This window comes from Anabrus simplex, chromosome 14 (assembly GCF_040414725.1).
Source record: "Anabrus simplex isolate iqAnaSimp1 chromosome 14, ASM4041472v1, whole genome shotgun sequence".
NCBI classification, from domain to species: Eukaryota; Metazoa; Arthropoda; class Insecta; order Orthoptera; family Tettigoniidae; genus Anabrus; species Anabrus simplex.
In genome coordinates this window covers 22108037-22128311 of record NC_090278.1, presented here as the reverse complement: position 1 = coordinate 22128311, position 20275 = coordinate 22108037, and the positions used below count along the sequence as shown (strand labels likewise).

Here is a 20275-nt window from a genome sequence, read left to right as displayed (position 1 = left end):
TTACAGTACCGACGTTCCACGTTCTAAGGTGAAGAAGAACAATCACAGTGAGAGTCAAGAATCTTCTGCTAAAGGAACACTAGGACTTGAAGTAGGACCGTGGATTTGTAACGTTTGCGGAGAAACATCAAGAACTGAATCTCTCCTCAGGAGACATATGTTTGTTCATGGGAACTCGAGAGTGGCACAGTATAATACTTCTACATGTTCGGTGTGCCATAAGACATTCACTACAGCAAATTATCTGAAGATACACATGAGGTTACACACTGGGAAGGGGTACAGTTGTTCTGTGTGCTGTAAGACTTACAGTAGACGAGGTTACCTTAGGAATCACATGACGGTACACACTGGACAACGGCCTCACATTTGTGATGTGTGTGGCAAATCATATGCCCGGAATTGTGATCTAGTGTATCATAAGCTTTCTCATACGGCAGAGAAACCTCATGTTTGTTCAGTGTGTGGTAAATCTTTTGTGTTGTCGTCCACGTTAGATAAGCACTTGTTTACTCACTTTGATGATTCGTGTGTTGATACATGTGAAAGGCTCTATAAGTGTAGCAAATGCAGTATGACTTTCGGGTTAAGCTCGGAATTTTATATACATTCCATCAGTCATTTAGGAGTTGGTCAGTATACTTTTAAAGACTGTGGTGTGGGTTACCTTAAATTATGGGACGTTAACAATAGCACCTATGTGGACATCGGAGAGAAGGTCTATTCGTGTTCGGAATGCACTGAGACATTCTCCTGGAAATGCGATTTCAAAAAGCATATGCTCAGTCACATAGGAAACCGCCCTGTTTTATGTAGTGTGTGTGGTAAAGCATTTCTTCAGAAATCAAATCTTATCGCACACTTAGCGACTCATGGACCGCAGATTGGCATGCCTTCATAGGTGTGTGTTTTCAGCTATTCAGGTCAATTAATCTAGCAGTGCCTTTTTTCAAAAAATCATATTCAGCTGTGTCTTTTTGAGAATTTAATACATACCTCCACAATTCATTATTTATAACCGGTTCAGTAGCCCCATTTATTTACAAACATTTTATGTATACAGCATTGCAAACTGAGAATCTAAACATCATTGCCTTAATCTCATTAGTATTTCTCATACTGTCTATAGCCAAGTCCGTTATTGTCCTCGTAAGAATTTCTTCACGCGGTTGCAACACGATTCCACTTTTGGAATTGGTTTATATTATGACTGAATAGAATAATAACATTACAAGAGTGCATATTTCATTCTAACTTCTTATCAGATGTAGGCTCACTAAATCAGGGAATCAGTCATTTGCATTAATATGGATTTATTCTGGATTGTCTTTCCACTCTATTACAACAATAACAATCCAAGCTAGATGACTTGTTTTTTTTACTACCAATAGCTGACAATAGAAACAGCTGCTGGAAACAAAATATCATAGTGTGCATACTCTTACCCCTTGCTTTCTCACATCTCCTCCCACCTAACTCAACTGAATGTAAACTTAATGGAACGTAAGTTATTACATGGAAACAGAAGATCACAGTTTACAACACAAACTAAAATCAGCCACAGATTACCAATACAAATCCCATTTCTTTGGAGGAACAATTGTTCTACTAGTGCATGTTATCACAGAGTTCTGTGATTTTGTTCCTCTAAACCTGGATAGCCTCTATTTACCACTGAATCCAATGACTGTTTTCACAACTCCTCTAAGTTACCCACCAAAGTTTCCAGAAAAGCAGTGTTAAGCAAGTAGGAGACCTAGGATGAGTCAGCCGTGAGGGGTATCATGTGATATGGACACAACCACAGAGAGTCATTTTCTGTCTTGACAACAATTAGGCCTACCCCATTTCATCTGGCAAGAGAATTCCTGCTTCCATCAAACCCAGGTTGAATGTTACAACAGCTTGTAAAGCTATACACTTCTTTTTTAACTATTCCTTAAGAAATTTTAAGATCCTTTCATTTTAGGATAGTTTTAAGTGACTTCTCTTGAACATATCTTTCATATCAAGAGGTGCCAAACAGTGACAATGAAGAGAAAACCATTGACTCTAGACATTTAAACCTTTTATCAACTTAAAGGAAAAGTTGTTTTTAATATTATTTTACCTATGTATTTGTGTTCATTTTAATTATCATTCAAGATCATGGCTGAAGTTGTTTTCCAGGCAAAAAATAAATTTGTTCCACCAAAAAGAAAATTAAAATAAATTCATGTTATTGTAATGTAAGAAATTTGTAAAATTTTATAGTAGTGGAAAGGTGGAACTTCCCATACAATTTGCTATATAAATAAAATTTATCCCTTGGTCACAGTAAAAACATGTTGACTGTCATCTTCTGGTCACAAACCATGGAAATGCCTGCAAGAGGATATTGGTTGATAGAGAAGAAAACAATTCAAGTTGTATTGCCCTACACATTGCATAAAGAAACAGGCATATACATGATTTTTATTACCTGTAGCCTTCAGAAACAGTGGACCAGCCATGTTTATCCCTATGATTTCAAAGATCCTTGCATAACTCTATTATCAGACATGGGGTAGGTACACCTTCACTCTTCCCTGCATCATTTCTGATGCTCTTTACACATTAGTCCTAGAACTTAAATTTTTGCCTCAATATTGATATCAGTAGTTTTGTTCCAGCATGACAGTTGTCTTTATATGGATCCATGATCATTCAATTCACTACAGGATGACTACTTCAGAACTGCCTGGTAACAGAAATCACCAACATAATCTCTATCCAACACTTTGGTCTTTAGACTTATAACACAGTTCCTGTCTAGGAAGGTTAGTAGACCAGTCAGTTTTGGATCTTTTAGACCAGTAAAAGCCTCTTCTTGCATGAGGCTAATTAACTTGATTTCAGTATTATCACATTCTTCAGACTTCAAGTCCTGGTGTATACTTTCGTCTTCTTCCTCTTTGCAATGCCTTGCGAAATAACAAATCCATCCCATCATGTGAATGACCTTCTATTGTGAAAAATATCTGTAATATCATCCACTATCTATAATGTCACACAACATATAGGAAATGACAATCTACTTTTCCTTGTTTATTTCTTCTTCATCATAGATGGCCTCCGATGTTGGCCAAAGGTTTGGGTCATATTATAACTAGTCAGGGCCCTCCCATTAATGTGGTTCAATCAGTGTCTTTGCTGAGCAGGCTCTGGAAGTTGTATCAGCTGGATTAAAATGGTCAGGAATGTGCCTCCATATATGGCCCTGAGTCAGTTTCTCAGATCTCTTTGACTCTGTTGAAAACAAATATATCCCATGGCTCGAAATAATGAATCCAAGCCAGAACCAATGTTGCATCAGTCCAGAAAATAGTTTCCCCTGCTGAAGCTCTGAAATCATCTACAATGCTTGCGAACAGCCACTCAGCAATTGATGCTTCAACAACTCCTGTCTAGGAATTGTCATCTTTTGGGATTTACTAGTAGGAGCTACCCTTGCTCTACCAGCTATAACTCTAATGGAATCATTCATGTCAATTTGCAGAAAAGCCATAGCATTGAACAATGTTTGAAAACCATCTGAAAATGTGTGAAATGTCCATTTTTGTACCTACTGCAACCAGGCAACCATCAGACTAACTCAGTTTTCAGAAGGTCTGGAGTATCTTCATAACATTTCAGGAATTAACTTTAAGTGTAAAACAAAAACTTTCCAATTTGTCAAACATACAACAATTTCAATACATGTTTTAACACTATAAACATACCTGTGAAAATATACATACTATTATACAAGGTATGACTTGTTTAATTCTAAAAGAACATCCTCAGGTTCTAACAAATCATTTGAAACATGGATGCATGTGTACAGTATTGTGTACATTGAATAATAAAGGAATGACACACTGTACTATTTACTTGTCAACTTAACGCAAATGCATAAATAACCCCAAAACCTTCACAAACAAATACACATGTTCTTATAACAGAATCAGTAAATCTCAGGTCACTCTGCTAGATAGAGCTCTAATAGCTGTCCCTCAATATCTCGCAGAGTGCCGCATATTGTGTCTAGTGTGTATGCTCATGCTCTTGTGAAATGAGCTTTGGCATGTATCCTGAAGGAAGCAATATGCAGGCGCAGCCAAGCTTGCAACACTTCCCGTAGCCGGTGGAGTAGCCTATGCCATCACCGGGATGAACTTTCACTGATCCCGTCTATAGTTACTTTTTTACCTGCAAGGGGGTAGAAGTGCTCGATGCCTCTTGCAACCCTGATGTTGAATGTGATAAGTGATTCTGCCACTGGAGAGTAGCATCGTCTGGACTCAAAGGTAAAACGTAACTCGGAGCAATCTATCACAAACATAACGTTGTTATTAAGGTAACCAACTAATGCTTATTTAAATATCCATCTTCCTTTTGTGTCAAAAATAAGGATTTTGTAGGTGGGTCAAAAAATCTTGGACTGACCCTAAATGTTATCCCACATTAGAATGGAATTTATGCTGGTAATAGAAGAGGTCTCAATGATTCAGTTGGCAGCAATTTCAGTTGCTTTGTGCGGTGTTTGATCTCGCGGTTATATTGTTCGTGCGTGTTTTTCTATCACTGTGTTAGTGCTAAAGTTCATGCAGAGATTTATCAGATTATTTATCTACTACAGTGTATATCAAGTGAAATTAAACTAGTGTTCTTAGTGAGGATCTATATTTCCGTGATCCTATTTCGGAAGTGAGTATACAGCATGAATAGTGTAGATAGATAGATAAGAAATGGGTGAGCCCTGTTTTCGCAGAGCTCCACACGTAGGTCTATGAAGACCCTTTGTGCCCCTTGAACGAGTTTGCCTAGTCCAGCCCTAGTGCTCCTATAAGGGATACCAGTGTCCGGATTTTGGCATTCCTGATGTCCTCCAGGCTCACAAAATGTGAGCCCAGGAATCGATGTCTAGTGCTTGCAAAAGCCTCGCACTGACATAACACATGCGCGGAGGTCTCCTCCTCCTTACCGCATCTTCTACACATCGGATCCTGGGTGATTTTCATGATGTGTAGGTGTCTCTGTAAGGTATTGTGGCCTGTTATTCAGTCCAACTACCATTCTCGTTCTGGTCCTATTCAAATTCGTTAGGACCTTTTTATAGCTTTGACTAGGCCCTTTGATAAGTTCACGTGCCTGTCTTGCTATGGTTAACCTCTTCCAAATATCTAGGTGAGACTGGTTTATCCATTGGGATATTACCAGTCTCACACTTAGGAGTGACACTCCCAGGAAGGGCTCTGGTCCTATGAAGGAACCCATTGAGCCCTGTTTCGCTAGTTTGTCAGCTTCTTCATTTCCACTGATACCTGTGTGCCCAGGAACCCATAATAGGGTAACTGAGCTAAGCTCACACAGCTGATCTAACATCCTTTGGCATTCCCATACCAGTTTTGATGTTGTTTTAACTGCACATAGTGCTTTTAGCGCTGCCTGGCTATCACTACAAATAGTGATATGTCTTCTGTGTCCAGGCATATTCCATATATTTACAGCACAGGCTAGTATTGCGTATACTTCAGCCTGGAAAACAGTAGCATATTTACCCATAGGAAGGGAGAGCCTTGTCTTAGGCCCCCAGACCCCGGCGCCTGTGCCCGTCTCCATCCGCGAGCCATCTGTGTACCACGTACAGCCCCCAGACTTAAGACGGGCCCCAGCGTCCGCGGCCCACTCCTCCCTTGTGGGTATCACCACTGTAAATTTATAATTCAAATTAAAGCTAGGCTTCATCAGATCCCCGATCATCATTGTCATAGGGCAAGTCTGGTGAAGCCTTGTAAGAATAGAGGCATGACCTCTATTCGGGTTTTTGAAGGACCATCCTCCGAGTGACCAAAGGCGATAGGCACTCATTCCCGCCATTACCTTAACATATAAATGTAATGGGGGAAAACCTAGGATGGCCTCCATTGTAGACAGTTTGATGTAAGAACTATTTTCTAAGAGAACATTAGAAGAAAAAGTGAAAAATGTTATAGGTTGTCCCGCTCCAGTCTTAAATTTAACTCAGAAGGCTTCAAGAGGGCAAAATTCCAGTTATATCAAGCATTTCAACTGTGAAGTTTACGACAATAACATTTGGATATGTGGCTGTGAAATAGGAAATGCTTTGTTTTGCTTTCCTTGCATCTTATTGAAAATAATGATATCTGGAGTGCAAAAGCTATGAAGGATCTGGAACATTTAAACAAGTGTAGGAAGAAGCATTCATTGAACAGAATATGGACCTAAGTGCTCTAGGAAATGTGAATATTGCAACACAACTTGGTAGGGCATATCACAACAATTTGCAGAAATAGAGAAGAATAGGTATATTTTGTCTAAAATCATTCTTCTTTTTCTACCGCTTTTTCCCACACCTGTGGGGTCGCGGGTGCAAACTGCGTCGCACATGTGGATTTGGCCCTGTTTTACGGCCGGATGCCCTTCCTGACGCCAACCCTGTATGGAGGAATGTAATCGCTATTGCGTGTTTCTGTGGTGGTTGGTAGTGTAGTATGAGTAGAGGATCTAGAAGAATTCTGGACCAGCTTTTCGAGACAAGAATTCTGGACCAGCGGCAGCCACTGCGCATGCCCCCCCGTGCGCTTCACTCCCTGAAGGGGCCTCTCACTTGGCAAGCCACGTGCGGGGAGGCGCCTCTCGCTGTCAAGGCTACACACAAGTGTGGAATGTCGCTCCTTGCGGTAGCTTACTACTGCTATGCATTGGGGGGGTGATAGGTGACATCACTTGTTTTGGTGCGTAATTGAGTATCTTTTTACTGAAAGGTATTGTAAGAGCAAAACAAGTTCACTATTAACCGCACTCTTCTAGTAGAGATTAAAAAAAAAACTCTATTGAGTGTAATTAATTATTGTAATTATCAAATATATATATATATATTCTACCCTACTTGCCTATGTGATTACCTCTTGAATTGTTTATGTTGGTGACAGGAAAGACATTTAGACAAAAATCATCATGTTAGATATGGTAATAATTTTTTTTTTTTTGCTGATGTTTTTTTACTTGTTAGGGTGCATGTAGGAAATGTTAACTACACTTCCCCAGAGGTCTTTATGTAATAGGTAAATATTTCTTGAAAGACAAGGTGCTGTGAGTAGATTTGCTCCTAAAAGTTACGTGCTGGAGTTCCTCTCACTGCTCAAGGTGAGACAGCTACATGTTAAATAATTGCAGCAACTGGATTTGCTTCACAAGGTTACTTGCGGGCGAAAGGTGAACAGGATATGAGATTTTTTTTGTAAAAAAGAATCGCTCCCTCCTCCTGCTCAGCGGAGTGAAGGTTAGGTACTAACAACTCTAACCAACTGGTGATGAGTGAAAGCGCAACACAAAAGTGCTTAGTTTAACTAAATAATAAAAATATTTTTCTTGACTACTTACCTTGAATTATTTTTTCGACAGGATGCACATCTAGCTGTATTTCATGACGATAGATACACGCATTGTTTACTAACCTTACATCAATAAATGTCATCAATGAAATATCATTGTACTAGGTAAAAAACAAATTAAAAAAAAAAACTCGGATAAAGTCTGAAATCAGAGGTTGATTAAGACATTCCGTTGTTACGAACGCGATAGTATGAATTTTTACATACGGAATAAAACACATCTCGCCATTTTTGTTGGATACGTCGGCAACTGTTTATACTCATCGAGGTCAAACAGCCCATACATGAGAGTGGCATGTCTGTGATTTCTTATTATCTTTGTCCAAGATGGCTAACACAAAAAAATGCATTATGATCTCCGAACGAATAAATTAGTTATGGCTAACACATGATGTGTCATCTCATCAAAAATTATATCGAATATATATGTTTAGCAGGGAAGATGAAATAATAAATCGTCTAATGAATCAGTTAGGGGCGCGTGAATTCACCGCAAAGAACAGCAGCAAAGAACTTCAGTGACCAAAGACATCAAACACGACAGTGTTTTAACAAAAGAACGTGCTGCTACGTAGCCGAAATATTGGTTGAAAAACTGTAAAGCATGGTTTCTTTTAAAATAAAATATTACGGAATATTTCTTAATCAACCTCTGAATTGAGACAGTGTGTGAGTGAAAGCTATAATTTGTCACACCTACACAGGTTGTTGATTTGAGGATAGAAAAAATAAAATCTGGTAAAGGATTCAAGGTTATAGCATTTGGTTGGTGTAAAAAAAATACGTGTATGCATATATAGGTTAGGATGAATTATTCAAGCAACTCGAATAATAAGTGGAACATCACAGTGTTTTATTTACCTGTTAGTTCAAAATACATGATTAAATTCTTTCTTACATGCTTCACAGTCTTTAATCATTGGATTCGCTCCGTCAAAACCATCAACCTCGTCTTGTCCTCTGTAGCAATAATGTCTGACACACGGGCTGCATACTGCTATTTCCAGTTTTGCTTTTACATAGTAGGGTAGTTTCTCCCATGCTTCATCTAAATCTTTAGCGGCATATGTTGAGAGAAACCCAGATGGTAAATAGCGAATTAGATGTTGTGGCATTCGATGTAAACTGCCATGTGTATAGTATGATGTAATAGCCTCACTTACTAGTGAGAAATATATTGTACGTAAAGGATCAGGTTTAATACTTGGTGTACAAAGTTCACATTTACACTGGATGTTACGGTTTCTCTTCTCACCAAACTCATTCTTTACTTGTCGCTCCATGACTGATGACACGCACACACTGTTGTCAACAAAGACATTACCTTAATATTTATTCACACACTTTTTTAAATAGTGTGCTACAGTTTACGTTACGTCACACTGACATGGCGTATACTCCAGTTAGCTTTAAAGTACACTTCTCTTATCAGTTGCCTAGTGTGAAAATAGCGAACTAGAGAGAATAATTTTATGATTGCCAACGAGGAGGATCGAACTTGTACTCTTCTAGATGTGAGCGAATTCACTTGCTTTATATATAAATTTTAATGCTAGGTGTAAGATAATCTCACATTATATTTACCAGACGCGACTTTATTGTGTGTAAAATTATTATTTTGTAGACATATGTTTGAAGTAGAACATTCCTTTGTAGTGTATATCTATCCCGGATGTTTTCTGCAAGCAGCTTTCGCATAAACCGGTTAACGCCTTACTTCTTTCGCGGTCATTGCTGGTCATGGTCGTGCTTTGACCACGGTTTCATCAAGGCTACAAAAAAAAGGATGCTTGAACTTAAATCCGGGTCGCGGCTTACTAGCAGATGTTGTATCCAGGCAGGTTTTTTTTGAAACTAGTTGTTGTTTCAAATTACATATCGCCGTTAGAACAGGTATATATACTGCGAATCGGTTGCTGTAGGTACGTTAAAGTTTAGAAAAATGACTGCTGTACAACGTAGCCTTGTAGAAAAGCTAGTGGCGCTCAGGGATGTAATCAGACTACAAGAAGAATGTGAATTAAATAATATTGTGGAAGTAGAGGGTGGCTTTGAACGCGCCATTGTGAATAGAATGAGGGAGTTCACTGACGAAGAGTTTCAGCTCTTTATTAGTGTGTACTCCGACATTATATCACGGCGCAATAGCCCTTATTTCCACCTATTTTTAATTCATAAATTTAATTACTTTCTCTGCTGCGCGATATTAGCTGAGCTACGAGCGATGATAGAAGAAGAAAGTAACGAAGATGTTATTGGTGAGTTTCAACTTTTGTTTAATTTTAAGAAATTCGTTTACTGTAGGATTGCGAAAGATTTTAATTTTACATTATCTTTTTCTTTAATATAGTATATGAACAACAACAAGTAGAAGAGCCTGTAAGACCAGAAGAATTAAATTTCTTTGAACCGATGTAGGTGAGTGTAAAAAATATTTTTTTTTGCTTTCATTTTTTTTTCTGCTCTTAGGAAGATAAACTAATTAAAGAGATTTATTTTATGTCACACTAACACAGATACGTAAAGGAGTAGGAAAAAGGATGGAGTTTAATTTTTTATTTAAAAAATTATAAGAGTTAAATTTTGTTAAATTTTGTTTATTATAATTTATTACGACACATGTTACACAAATGTTTCGAATTAATTATGCAGAGTTGAGGTGGAAATATTTTCTTGCTTGAGGTAATGTCCAACGTTGTCATCAACAAAACAAACAGCACAGTTTCTTGAGCAAGGGAAGTCTGCAACAATAGAGAGAGGACACTATAAGATGGTAAATCTATCAGACATTAGAGTAAAAAATTAAAAATATATTATACTAGCGTACTTACTATTGATTTTTTTTTAGAATACATATTCCTTCGGAATCCATGAATTATGCGTGGCGTCGAATCCTAGCCACGATACGAAAACTTTGTCGTTCTTTCTTTTTAAAATTTTATCAATGAGGTATATTTTAGGATGTTTTGTCTTCTGCAGTTCTTGTTCATAGAACGCACCAAATATTGGTTTATTTTGATAGTCGTGAAGCAAGTAAGTTCTCGGTGATGTTTCTTTTACTTTTCTTACAGTAAATAATTCATTACTCCAATTAGGAGTATAGCCCTTTGTAAAATATCGCTTAATTTTACTTATTCGTACTGTGTCACCTACTTTAAATTTTGGTGGATAAGGTGACTTCTTTTTCTTCATTTCCCGTAATTTGTACACAGTAGCAAGTTGTTGTAGATTGTTTGTGACGTCTATAGGTTTCATACCAATCGTACGATGTTTTCGATTATTATATTCATCTAATAGTTTTGGTAGCATGCGAAGCCAGTGGTATGATCCGCACGCCGAGAATTTCCTCCACATCCACTGCTTCAGTGTTCGATTGAAGCGTTCAACTACGCTTGCCTTCAAGCTGCTCCCTGTCGAATAGTGATTAATTTTTCTTATTGTAATCCACTGTTGAAAAATCTTATTATAAAATTCTTTTCCCCTGTCAGTTTGCAGATGTTTTGGATAGCGTTTACATTTTGAATAGATGCGTTCCATATTCTCCACTACTTCGTTTCCTGTTTTTGTTTTAAGTGGAACTGCCCAGGCATACTTTGAATAAACATCAATAACAGTTAACATGTATTTATATCCACTATTAACTTTCGAAAACAGAGACATATCAACAAGATCCGCTTGATGTAAATCATCTCTCCCCCGGCTAATAACGCTCCGTCTTTCAAAATTCTTTCGCACTGGAGCGTGGAGTTCTTTCGCTATTTCTTCTCTGATATTGTTCATAAAGTATAGGTAAAAGAATTCGTTCTGTGTCGTCTATTCGTTTCTTGAATCGCAGTCGATCTATAGCCAGTTGTTGCCAGTTGCTTCTTCTGTCTTCACATCCAATTTCATAGATTACTGAAATATCCTTTGAGAATCTAACCGCTTTAAATATATTTGCGAACGGAAGTTCGTCCCACCGCGCAGTGTTCATTTATTCGATGTACCTCGACTTTCGAAGTTCTTCTTCGATTGACAAGATTTCGTTTTCGTGTGACGAATGACCAGCACTTCTAGATGCTATTAACTTTTTCAGTCTCTCCACTAGACTGTTTGGATCATTCCAGTGAACTAATTCGATCTTCTTTCTTTGTTCATTTTTCCACTTGGCTACTTTTGATCCTCTTCCTGTACGTTTGTATTTGTGTACACTTACAAATTTTGGTGTGCTCCTTCCTTTTTTCACTTTTGCATCTTCTACTAATGGCTTGATAATTTTTTGAAATTTGAGCGATTTCGTGCCTCTCATTGGCTTGCCTGCGTCATACTGTTTCCTGTGCACGTTAGTGTAATTTAATATATGACTGTAAGTTGACAGATCCTTATCATCATACAACTGTGCGTCCGGATCTTTCTGAAATATTAATTCAAGGAGACCTTCAGTTAAAGGATAGTTAAAATTGTCAATTATAAGATTGTTATCGCGAAACAGTACTTTTTTACTCCCTAAATAGTGTTCTCCATGAACTACTCGAAGCCCGAATATTCTATCAACTTTGTGTCTCAATTGTGGGTTAAGATAATTTTGCAGGAGAGTTGTAACCTTTCTGTCCAGAGTTTCTTCTTCTTCTTCTGATTCTTCTTCTTCCTCATCACTTATATAACTATTCAATTTTCGATTTTTCTTTGCAATTAATCCATTCGAGTTAACTGTAAGCTGCTGTAGTTTATTTAATGGTGCAGTTATTGGTTTAAATGTTTCTTCTAACTTTAGTTGGTTTAAAGCCATATCTGCTTTAAGAGAGTTATATTTTTTTTTTACATCTTTTCTTAATTTTGCTAGTTTATCCTTTACACGGCTTTTTTCCACTATGTTCGCCTGCATTTTTTAAACTGAAGCGTAACGTCTATTGTTTTACTCATATATAGTATATTCAAAGAGTATATGGAGCGGAAGATCGTTAGTATTCCATTGTTCTGGGTCTTTTAGGCGGAATTGAATTTCATCACCTTCCTTTACAGCAATTGGTGTACCTACTTCTAATTCGATTGGATTGTTCACGTGATTAATCATCGCATATACCAGAGAACCACGTGTACTTGTTAACGGTGTAAGTGTACCCGTATAGGGAAGCTTATACATAAGACGAGAGTTTTGTAGCATATATATTGGTGACTGATTTGACGGTAGACTGTTAATTTGAAAAAGAGCTTTTCTTGGTTTTTTGTGCAGTTCCTTTTTCATCACTTCAAACTCTTCTTTTGCAGTAGCAAACGTTTCTAAATACTGTTTGTTAACAACATCTTGCTCGTGGATAGGTGAATCAACATTTGTAATTCGTTTGTTCTTCATATTTAATTCTCCGTTAGATTCTACTGGTAGAGAATTTTTCTGAAGTTTAGATATGACAAGTTTTAACTCGTCAACTTCTCTCCGCGCAGCTGCATACTGTTCTACAAAGACTTTATTTGCAACATCTTTCTCATTTAACGGATTATGTACGTTAGTAATTCGCTTATTTTCCATACTCAAAGTACCACCTACATCAACGTTTAGTTTCTGTTGATTGCTTATTTCATTCTTCAGTTTTTCGAGTTCTTCACGCGCTGCTGAATGTTTTTCTAGGTATGCTTTATTAATCGCATCCGTCGAATGAATAGGTTTACCGATGTTTGTTACTCGTTTATTTTGCATATCTATCGATCCATCGTCATTCACTTGTAGTAGTCTACCTTTTGTATGCTTTTCTAAAAATAAAAGCGAAATTGCATCTTGTTCCTCTTCAGGATCTGCCACACCCGATATTCTCTTGTTGTTCATGTTGAGGTTATTGTCAGTTACAGGAAGGTGATCATCCACAATATCACGTAAAAGAGAATCAACATATTCTATGCGTGCAGAAACGTCGTTAACTCGTTTCTCTAAATTTCTCTGCACATGGTTAGTGTGCGTACGCATTGTGTCAAGCGAAACTGCTTCGTTTCCATTCATCGCTGGAGCTATTCCTTTCAGCCTTTTGTTCTTAAAATCAACTGCATCCTCTTCTAGTTCACATATGTCATGTATTTCATTTTTAAGATCTAAAATGTCACGTTGTATTTCTTCTTTATTAATACTGTCCTTAACGGTTTTTAACACATAATTTTTATTACAAGCATCCTCCATGTTTATAGGATTGGCGACGTTCTTTAAACGTTTACCATGAATACTTAAGTTTCCGTCAGATGTTGATGTTACGTAATTTGTATTAACCATCATTTTTTCATCTACATATGATTTAGTAGCAATATCATGACGTGATGATGGTCGCGTTACATACACGTTACTGGTTCTGTTGTTTGATGCCATCGTGATGTTCTTTCTCTACTCAACAATTCGAAAATGAGTTCGTTAATGTATACACTCTCGTATTTATATCACATAAAATATATCGAATCCATTTCGATATCGACCTTTGCTTATTTCGCTATCCTTATCGATAACGAGAAAGCTGAATTTCGACTGTGACCAACAACGATAACATAAATCAGTGAACTGGTTGTAACTCATATCGGTGTTCACGTGATCGTCGTAGACATGCCGAAGATTTCTTGCATCTTGTTTAAACAGAATAATGAAATTAGCGTTGTCTCTAATAAGTTGTTTGGGAATGCAGGAATAGGTCTGACATAAGTAAAAAACATCCACGATATGGTGTCGACCTCTACTAAAGTAGTCTTTCATGTGCTGCTGTTTGTCGCTTGCTACATCGTCAAAAATAAACACGGAATTTCTTTGAGCTTTTTCTGGCGGTATTACTTGCTCACGATCAGAGTAAAACTCGCATTTTATTTCTTTAATAGATTTTAAAAGCTTCTCTAGCTCAATATATTTCTTCTGCGACAATGATTTTGAGTAAACATACACATTCTCAAAACGTAACCCGTTCGGTTGCAATAACAAATTAATCATTACATTAGTCTTCCCTGCATTCGATGGTCCGCATATGAGACAGCGTATTGTGTCCGGCAACAGTTTACTATGTTTATTTTTCTTTCCTACTGAACGTTTTGTGTCGTTCAGATTTGCAACAGGTAAAGATATCGATTGTTTTATTGTCTTCACCATCACTTTCTTTTGATGTTGATAATTTTCAACGATCGAGTGCACAGTGGATTTCTTTTTTCTCAAAGTTATTGTTGATTACTAAATAAACACGAACTTTTTTTTTACCTTCTGTTTTTACTTATCTAGTTCCAAAATGGTTCGTGCATCACACTACACGTAGTATTAAGAAGTGCTGGAAGAGCTGTCCTGTTATAGTGATCTAATACTATGTTGCCAACTTCACAACCTCTCATATACCGACAAGAAGGCGACCATTTTCTATGTTCTGTTAACGGATCATCATCTTTATCCCACGAAAATAATTCGATTCCGCAAAAAATACATTTAACTGCGTCTAGGTATCCCGTGAAGTAAAATCCAGCTTTAGCTAAACTTAAGGGGTCTATCCACGGTACACGCCATCTAGCGAAAGTCCTTATCCGATCTACCTCAGATTTTAAATTTAACGGACGAGGAATGTACGCCATGTCGCGGTAAAATGAGGAGAGCAGAAAAATATCTCTCTTATTTATATATATCTTTCAACCTTTCAGAAAAAAAAAGAAAGATAAAAAAACTTACATACATTTTTAGTACTCAACAGTTGCACATCGTGTAAAAATGTAATTCGTATATAATAACACACTTGATAGCAGGAGCTCTTATTTGAGTATGCTGCGTCGAAGACGCAACGTTGTAGCAGCTCCATGTAAACGAGTAGGGAAAGGAGGAATAATAGGCAAAGTTCTTAATAAAGCTATAGATAATTTACCAGTAGAATTGCACATACCAGGTTATGAATTCTGTGGACCTGGGACAAAGTTAGAAAAACGACTTAAGCGTGGTGATCAAGGAATAAATCTATTAGATAAGGCATGTAAAGAACACGATATCGCTTACGCTACATACAAAGACCAGAACAGAAGGAAAGAAGCAGATGAAATCTTAGCCTCTAAGGCTTGGTCTCGTGTAAACTCTCAGGACGCATCATTAGGAGAAAGAGCAGCTGCACTAGCAGTTACGGGTATTATGAAAGCGAAAACTAAAGTTGGTGGCGGTAGACGAAGAAGAAAATCAAAACATCGAAGAGAACGAGTAAAACCAAAAAAAAGACAACATGCTGTAAAAAAAAAGAAAGGTGGTTTTCTTCCACTCCTTCCGATATTTGCAGCCTTGTCGGGCTTGGGCGGTCTAGCAAGTGGAGCTGCGGGCATAGCATCGGCTGTAAACAAGGCGAAAGCCGCACAGGAAGAATTAAAAGAAATGAAGCGCCACAATCGAATGCTAGAAGCGATGCGTGGGAAAGGGCTTTCTACTCGAAACAAAGGAAAGGGCATTTACTTAAATCCTCCAGCATACAAAAGATAATGGAAGGTCTGCCGAATAGAGCATTAACTAACATAGATCTGTATCGTTACGCATATCGTTTAAAAATTCCCTACTTCAGAGGTGTGTTTATGCGAGATACGTTACCGAAAATTTCTCGTAAAAATGAGAGTTGTATTTTGAATTTAGATCCGATAAGTAAATCTGGTTCGCACTGGGTTGCGTTCAGTAAACGAGGTGCGTATGTCTACTACTTCGATAGTTTTGGTAATTTACGTCCCCCAAAAGAGGTATTAGAATATTTAAGAAACTGTTACATTCGATATAATTTTCATTCTTATCAAACTTTTAATTCATCAATTTGTGGTCATCTGTGTTTACTATTTTTATACTGTATAAATAAAGCAAGACCTTAGTATTTGTGTTCAGTGTGCACGATGCCGTATGAAAGACGGATTACACTCGAGGGTAGAGGCTCGAAGATTGATGTAGTATTAGAAACTCCGATTTATTTGAATAGAGCCTCTTTCTATGAAATAGGTCTTGCCGCACTATTTACATCTAATAGTATTCGTAATGTCACTAGTAAAAATAATAAGTTTGCTATATATTTGAATGGTAAAAAAATTCTTTTGAGTGTAGCAGAAGGCATTTATGAATTCGAAGATCTTGTTGCAAAAATAGAAAGTTTGCTAACTATTAAAAATGTGAAACTATTTCTGCGGGAGTACACTCCAAAACTTAGTTTTTTTATCTCGACTATTAACAACAAACCTACTATGCATTCTCCGTTTGACATTGATTTCAATGTACCGAACAGTGTTGGCACTAGCTTAGGTTATCTGTTAAATGTATATGAGAAATATGCTAACCATGAATCACAGCTGAATGAAATAGGTAACGTAATCGTTAATAGCACAAATAACCAGATTGGTATTAAAATGAAGGGAGACAAAACAACTGTACTCACATTACCGGAAGGTAGTTACACTTTTTCGGAAATAGGAGCTCTAGTTCAAGAAGCAATAATTAACAACTTTCCTATTCTCGAAGAGGAGAATGACCCTCTAGATGGAGATAGTAAACTTATTACTATTACTTACGAAAAGACCTATCTTCGCTGTAAAATGTCCTCCAACCTAGACGTAGACTTTGATGTTTCCGATTCAATTGCTGATTTGTTAGGATTTTCACGCCGAAAATATGATGCTAATAAATTACATATTTCAGGAGAGATTATTAAAATTAATAACGTGAACTCGATTCGTGTATGTTGTAATCTCGTGTTAGGTTCCGGTTCCTACCTCAACGGTAAACAAACACATTCGTTATACAATTTTAAACCGCTTGTTCCAGCAGGCTATCCTATCGTAGTTCAACCGTCAACTATAAGCTTCTTACCGGTAAACACTAGTGTTATTCAACATATATCTGTCGTACTCGAAGATCAGTTCGAAAACCCAATCGACTTACAAAATGAGGATGTAACAGTAGAGTTAATTATTCGTCCAGTAAAAATACAGTAATCATATATAACATAAAGCGTACACTTATGTACTATCATTCGAGTAAGGAACAGTTGATCATCAACATCATGGTAGTAATTTACAACAACCAGTCAAAAAACCGAGGATTAAAAGAGGCAGCAGCTAGAGTAGTAAAATATAGAGTAAAGCTAAAAAAACAATCTCATCGTGTACGCGACAAGAAAAAATTAACCTCAAACAATAAAGACTTTTTACAATCGCTAGGCTACCGACTACTATAAGTTCTATTTCTCCTACAGAAACTACTTTACTCTCTTTTCGTGTGCGTAATCAAGGTAACATTACTCTCTTTTTGTGTGAAATCACTTTACAATGCTACCGACTGCCCCCCTAGGATAAAGCATATAAATTCTAATTCTCTACGAAAAACTACTTTAGTCTCTTTTTGTGTACAATCACGCTAACATCAAGGAGAAATATGTTCAACGTAACGGACAAAGTTATATTTGACAACAGAGTTGCTAGGCGGGAAGTAAGGAGCTATCATCCATATGCTGGCACGAAATATGAAAACAACGATGAAATTCGAGTTCCTGTACACAACCAAGAACATATATTTTTACCCTCTGAAGCTGATGTTCACATCGAAGGTGAAATAGTTAGATCAAGCGCAGATAATGCACCTTCAGCTACAGCCGTTCCCGATCAAAACTTTGCAGCAAATCTCTTCGATGAAATGCGTATTGAATTGAATGGGAAAGAGATTGAAAGAACACGACGTGTAGGCACGACTAGTGCTATAAAAACTTTCGCCTCTTATTCTAAAAATGAAATGTTAGCGCTGCAAAATGCAGGCTATTTTCTATCAATTTCTACACCACCAAACGAAGCTAATATTATCCACGCGACTACAAAGCTGTTCCATGCAATTATCCCACTGAGTCTTCTTTGCGGATTATTTGAAGACTACAGGAAACCATTCATAAACTGTAAACTTGAATTTATCTTTATTCGTTCTAGAGATGACAAATGTGCACTGTTTTCAGCCAACGCGGAAGATACAGCTAAAGTCAAAGTACGAAAAATGTATATAAAGCTACCAACTCTAATACTGTCCGACGAGGAAGAAGTTAAACGCATAAAGTTAATCCAAAAAAATCCTTCTATTCCTGTAGCATTTCGATCGTGGAGTTATCACGAGTTACCTACTATTCCAAATTCAACGAAAATTAATTGGACTGTTATGACTACGTCACAAATAGAAAAACCGAGAGTTTTTATGCTTGCTTTCCAAACCGATCGTAAGAAAATTAATGTTTCTTCTTCTCTGTTCGATCACTGTAATATTCGATCCGTTGGTGTATTCTTAAATTCAAACTTTTATCCCTATGAAAAGGCTGTAGCTAATTTTAACAATGGCGACTACAGTGAATTGTATGATATGTTCATCAAGTTTCGTAATGCGTACTATCAGCTTGATGATAATCGTTCCGAACCGAACATATCACGAAGTGAATTTCACTCGCATTGTCCTATTGTTGTTGTTAATTGCATGGAACAGGTTGAATCGATAAAATCTTCCTCTGTAGATGTTCGCGTTGAAATTGAAACAAACGAACCTATTCCAGCCAACACTACTCTGCATTGCATTATTATTCACGATCGCATAATAAATTATAAACCACTAACGAATGAAGTATTTTTCTTCCAATAATCTTGCGCGAGTTTTTCTTCCTTTTTTTTTCTTTCTAATAGTGTATATAAACGAGAGAGTGAAGATTCTCTGCTTCAGTTCTTCGATATCAAGCACACCATGAGTGCAAAACCCAGAGGAGTGATAGTTGACATTCAGAGGTTACCTACTGGAGGTTACGAGATAGCCTGTTGTAATATAGATTCGTCTACAAATGTGTTATCTACTGCTCTATTAGGTATGAGTGTACCTAATTTAGATTTCACGCTTACGTCGTTTTTCAATCTTCTCAGTGAACAACAATACCAATATCTGGTTGTGTGCAACTGTGTTAATGAGTTACGACTATTAGCACTGCAAGAGTATCCTCGTACATGCATAATTGACTTGAACACTATAGAAGGTGTACCTGATTTAAGAACAATGCGTAACGAGTGTTTCCCTGTTGAGTGCCCGCGCCATTTACCACATGTTGCAAGACATTCAGGCAGCTGTGCTATGTTCAACGTTCACGCAGTTCATAGTTGGCTAAAATCGTCAGATGGTGTGATGAGAATAGTGTGTTCAGTGATAAACAAATTTAAGAAAGAAGGTGTGAGCAGATTCAATAAATTTGAGTGGACTTTCTTCCCTGAAAACATATTATCTATTTACGAACAACATCAGTTAAGTGCGCTCTGGCAGTATCTACCAGATCATCTGAAGGCGAACTTACACCAGGCTTGTCAGGATTCAGGAGCTAACAACAACGACATCGTGCGAGCTTGATATCGGCTACTAATACATCAATTATTAAGGTGAAAAAAAAAAGATATAATACCATCCTTTTTCCTTGCTTGTTTTTTCGGTTTTATTCTGCTTCTAACTAATTTATTTATTTTTTCTCCTCTGCAGCTGTCTCCTCATAGTGGGATCAACAACAACAACAACAACAACAACAACGTCTGAGCTTGATATTAGATACTATTTCATCAATTATTAAGGTAAAAAAAAAATAGTTTCCTTTTTTTTCTTTCTTGCTTGCTTTTTCTGTTTTATGCTGCTATCAACTAATTTTTCTTTCTTTTTTTTTTTCCCTCTGCAGGACTCTCCTCTGGTGGCGGTCGAAGATTCAGTCTCTGCAGATCTCTCCTCGTGGTTGCAGTTACAAATTCAATCAGAAGTTTATATTTTGAAAAACCTCTGTAGTTTCCTATTCAATAAACTTGATTGTAAAAAAGAAATATGTTCTCTTTTTTTTTCATTCTCCTACTCCTACTTTAGTTAAGAGTACAAGGAATAAAAG

At 37.2% G+C, this 20275-nt stretch overlaps 1 protein-coding gene across 2 annotated transcripts in view; it reads left to right on the top strand.

Annotated features, from left to right (window-relative positions):
* Window positions 1–20275, top strand: part of LOC136885766 (zinc finger protein 211) — a 196595-nt gene that overhangs the window by 43484 nt on the left and 132836 nt on the right. The window contains exon 4 of one of the 2 annotated variants that reach the window (XM_067158504.2): window positions 7–2804. The exons of the other annotated variant lie outside the window; for it this stretch is intronic. Within the exon in view, the coding sequence (XP_067014605.2) occupies window positions 7–901 (895 nt within the window). The 3' untranslated portion in view covers window positions 902–2804. Of the gene's footprint in view, window positions 1–6; window positions 2805–20275 lie in introns of those variants that run through there. 2 annotated transcript variants of the gene reach the window in all.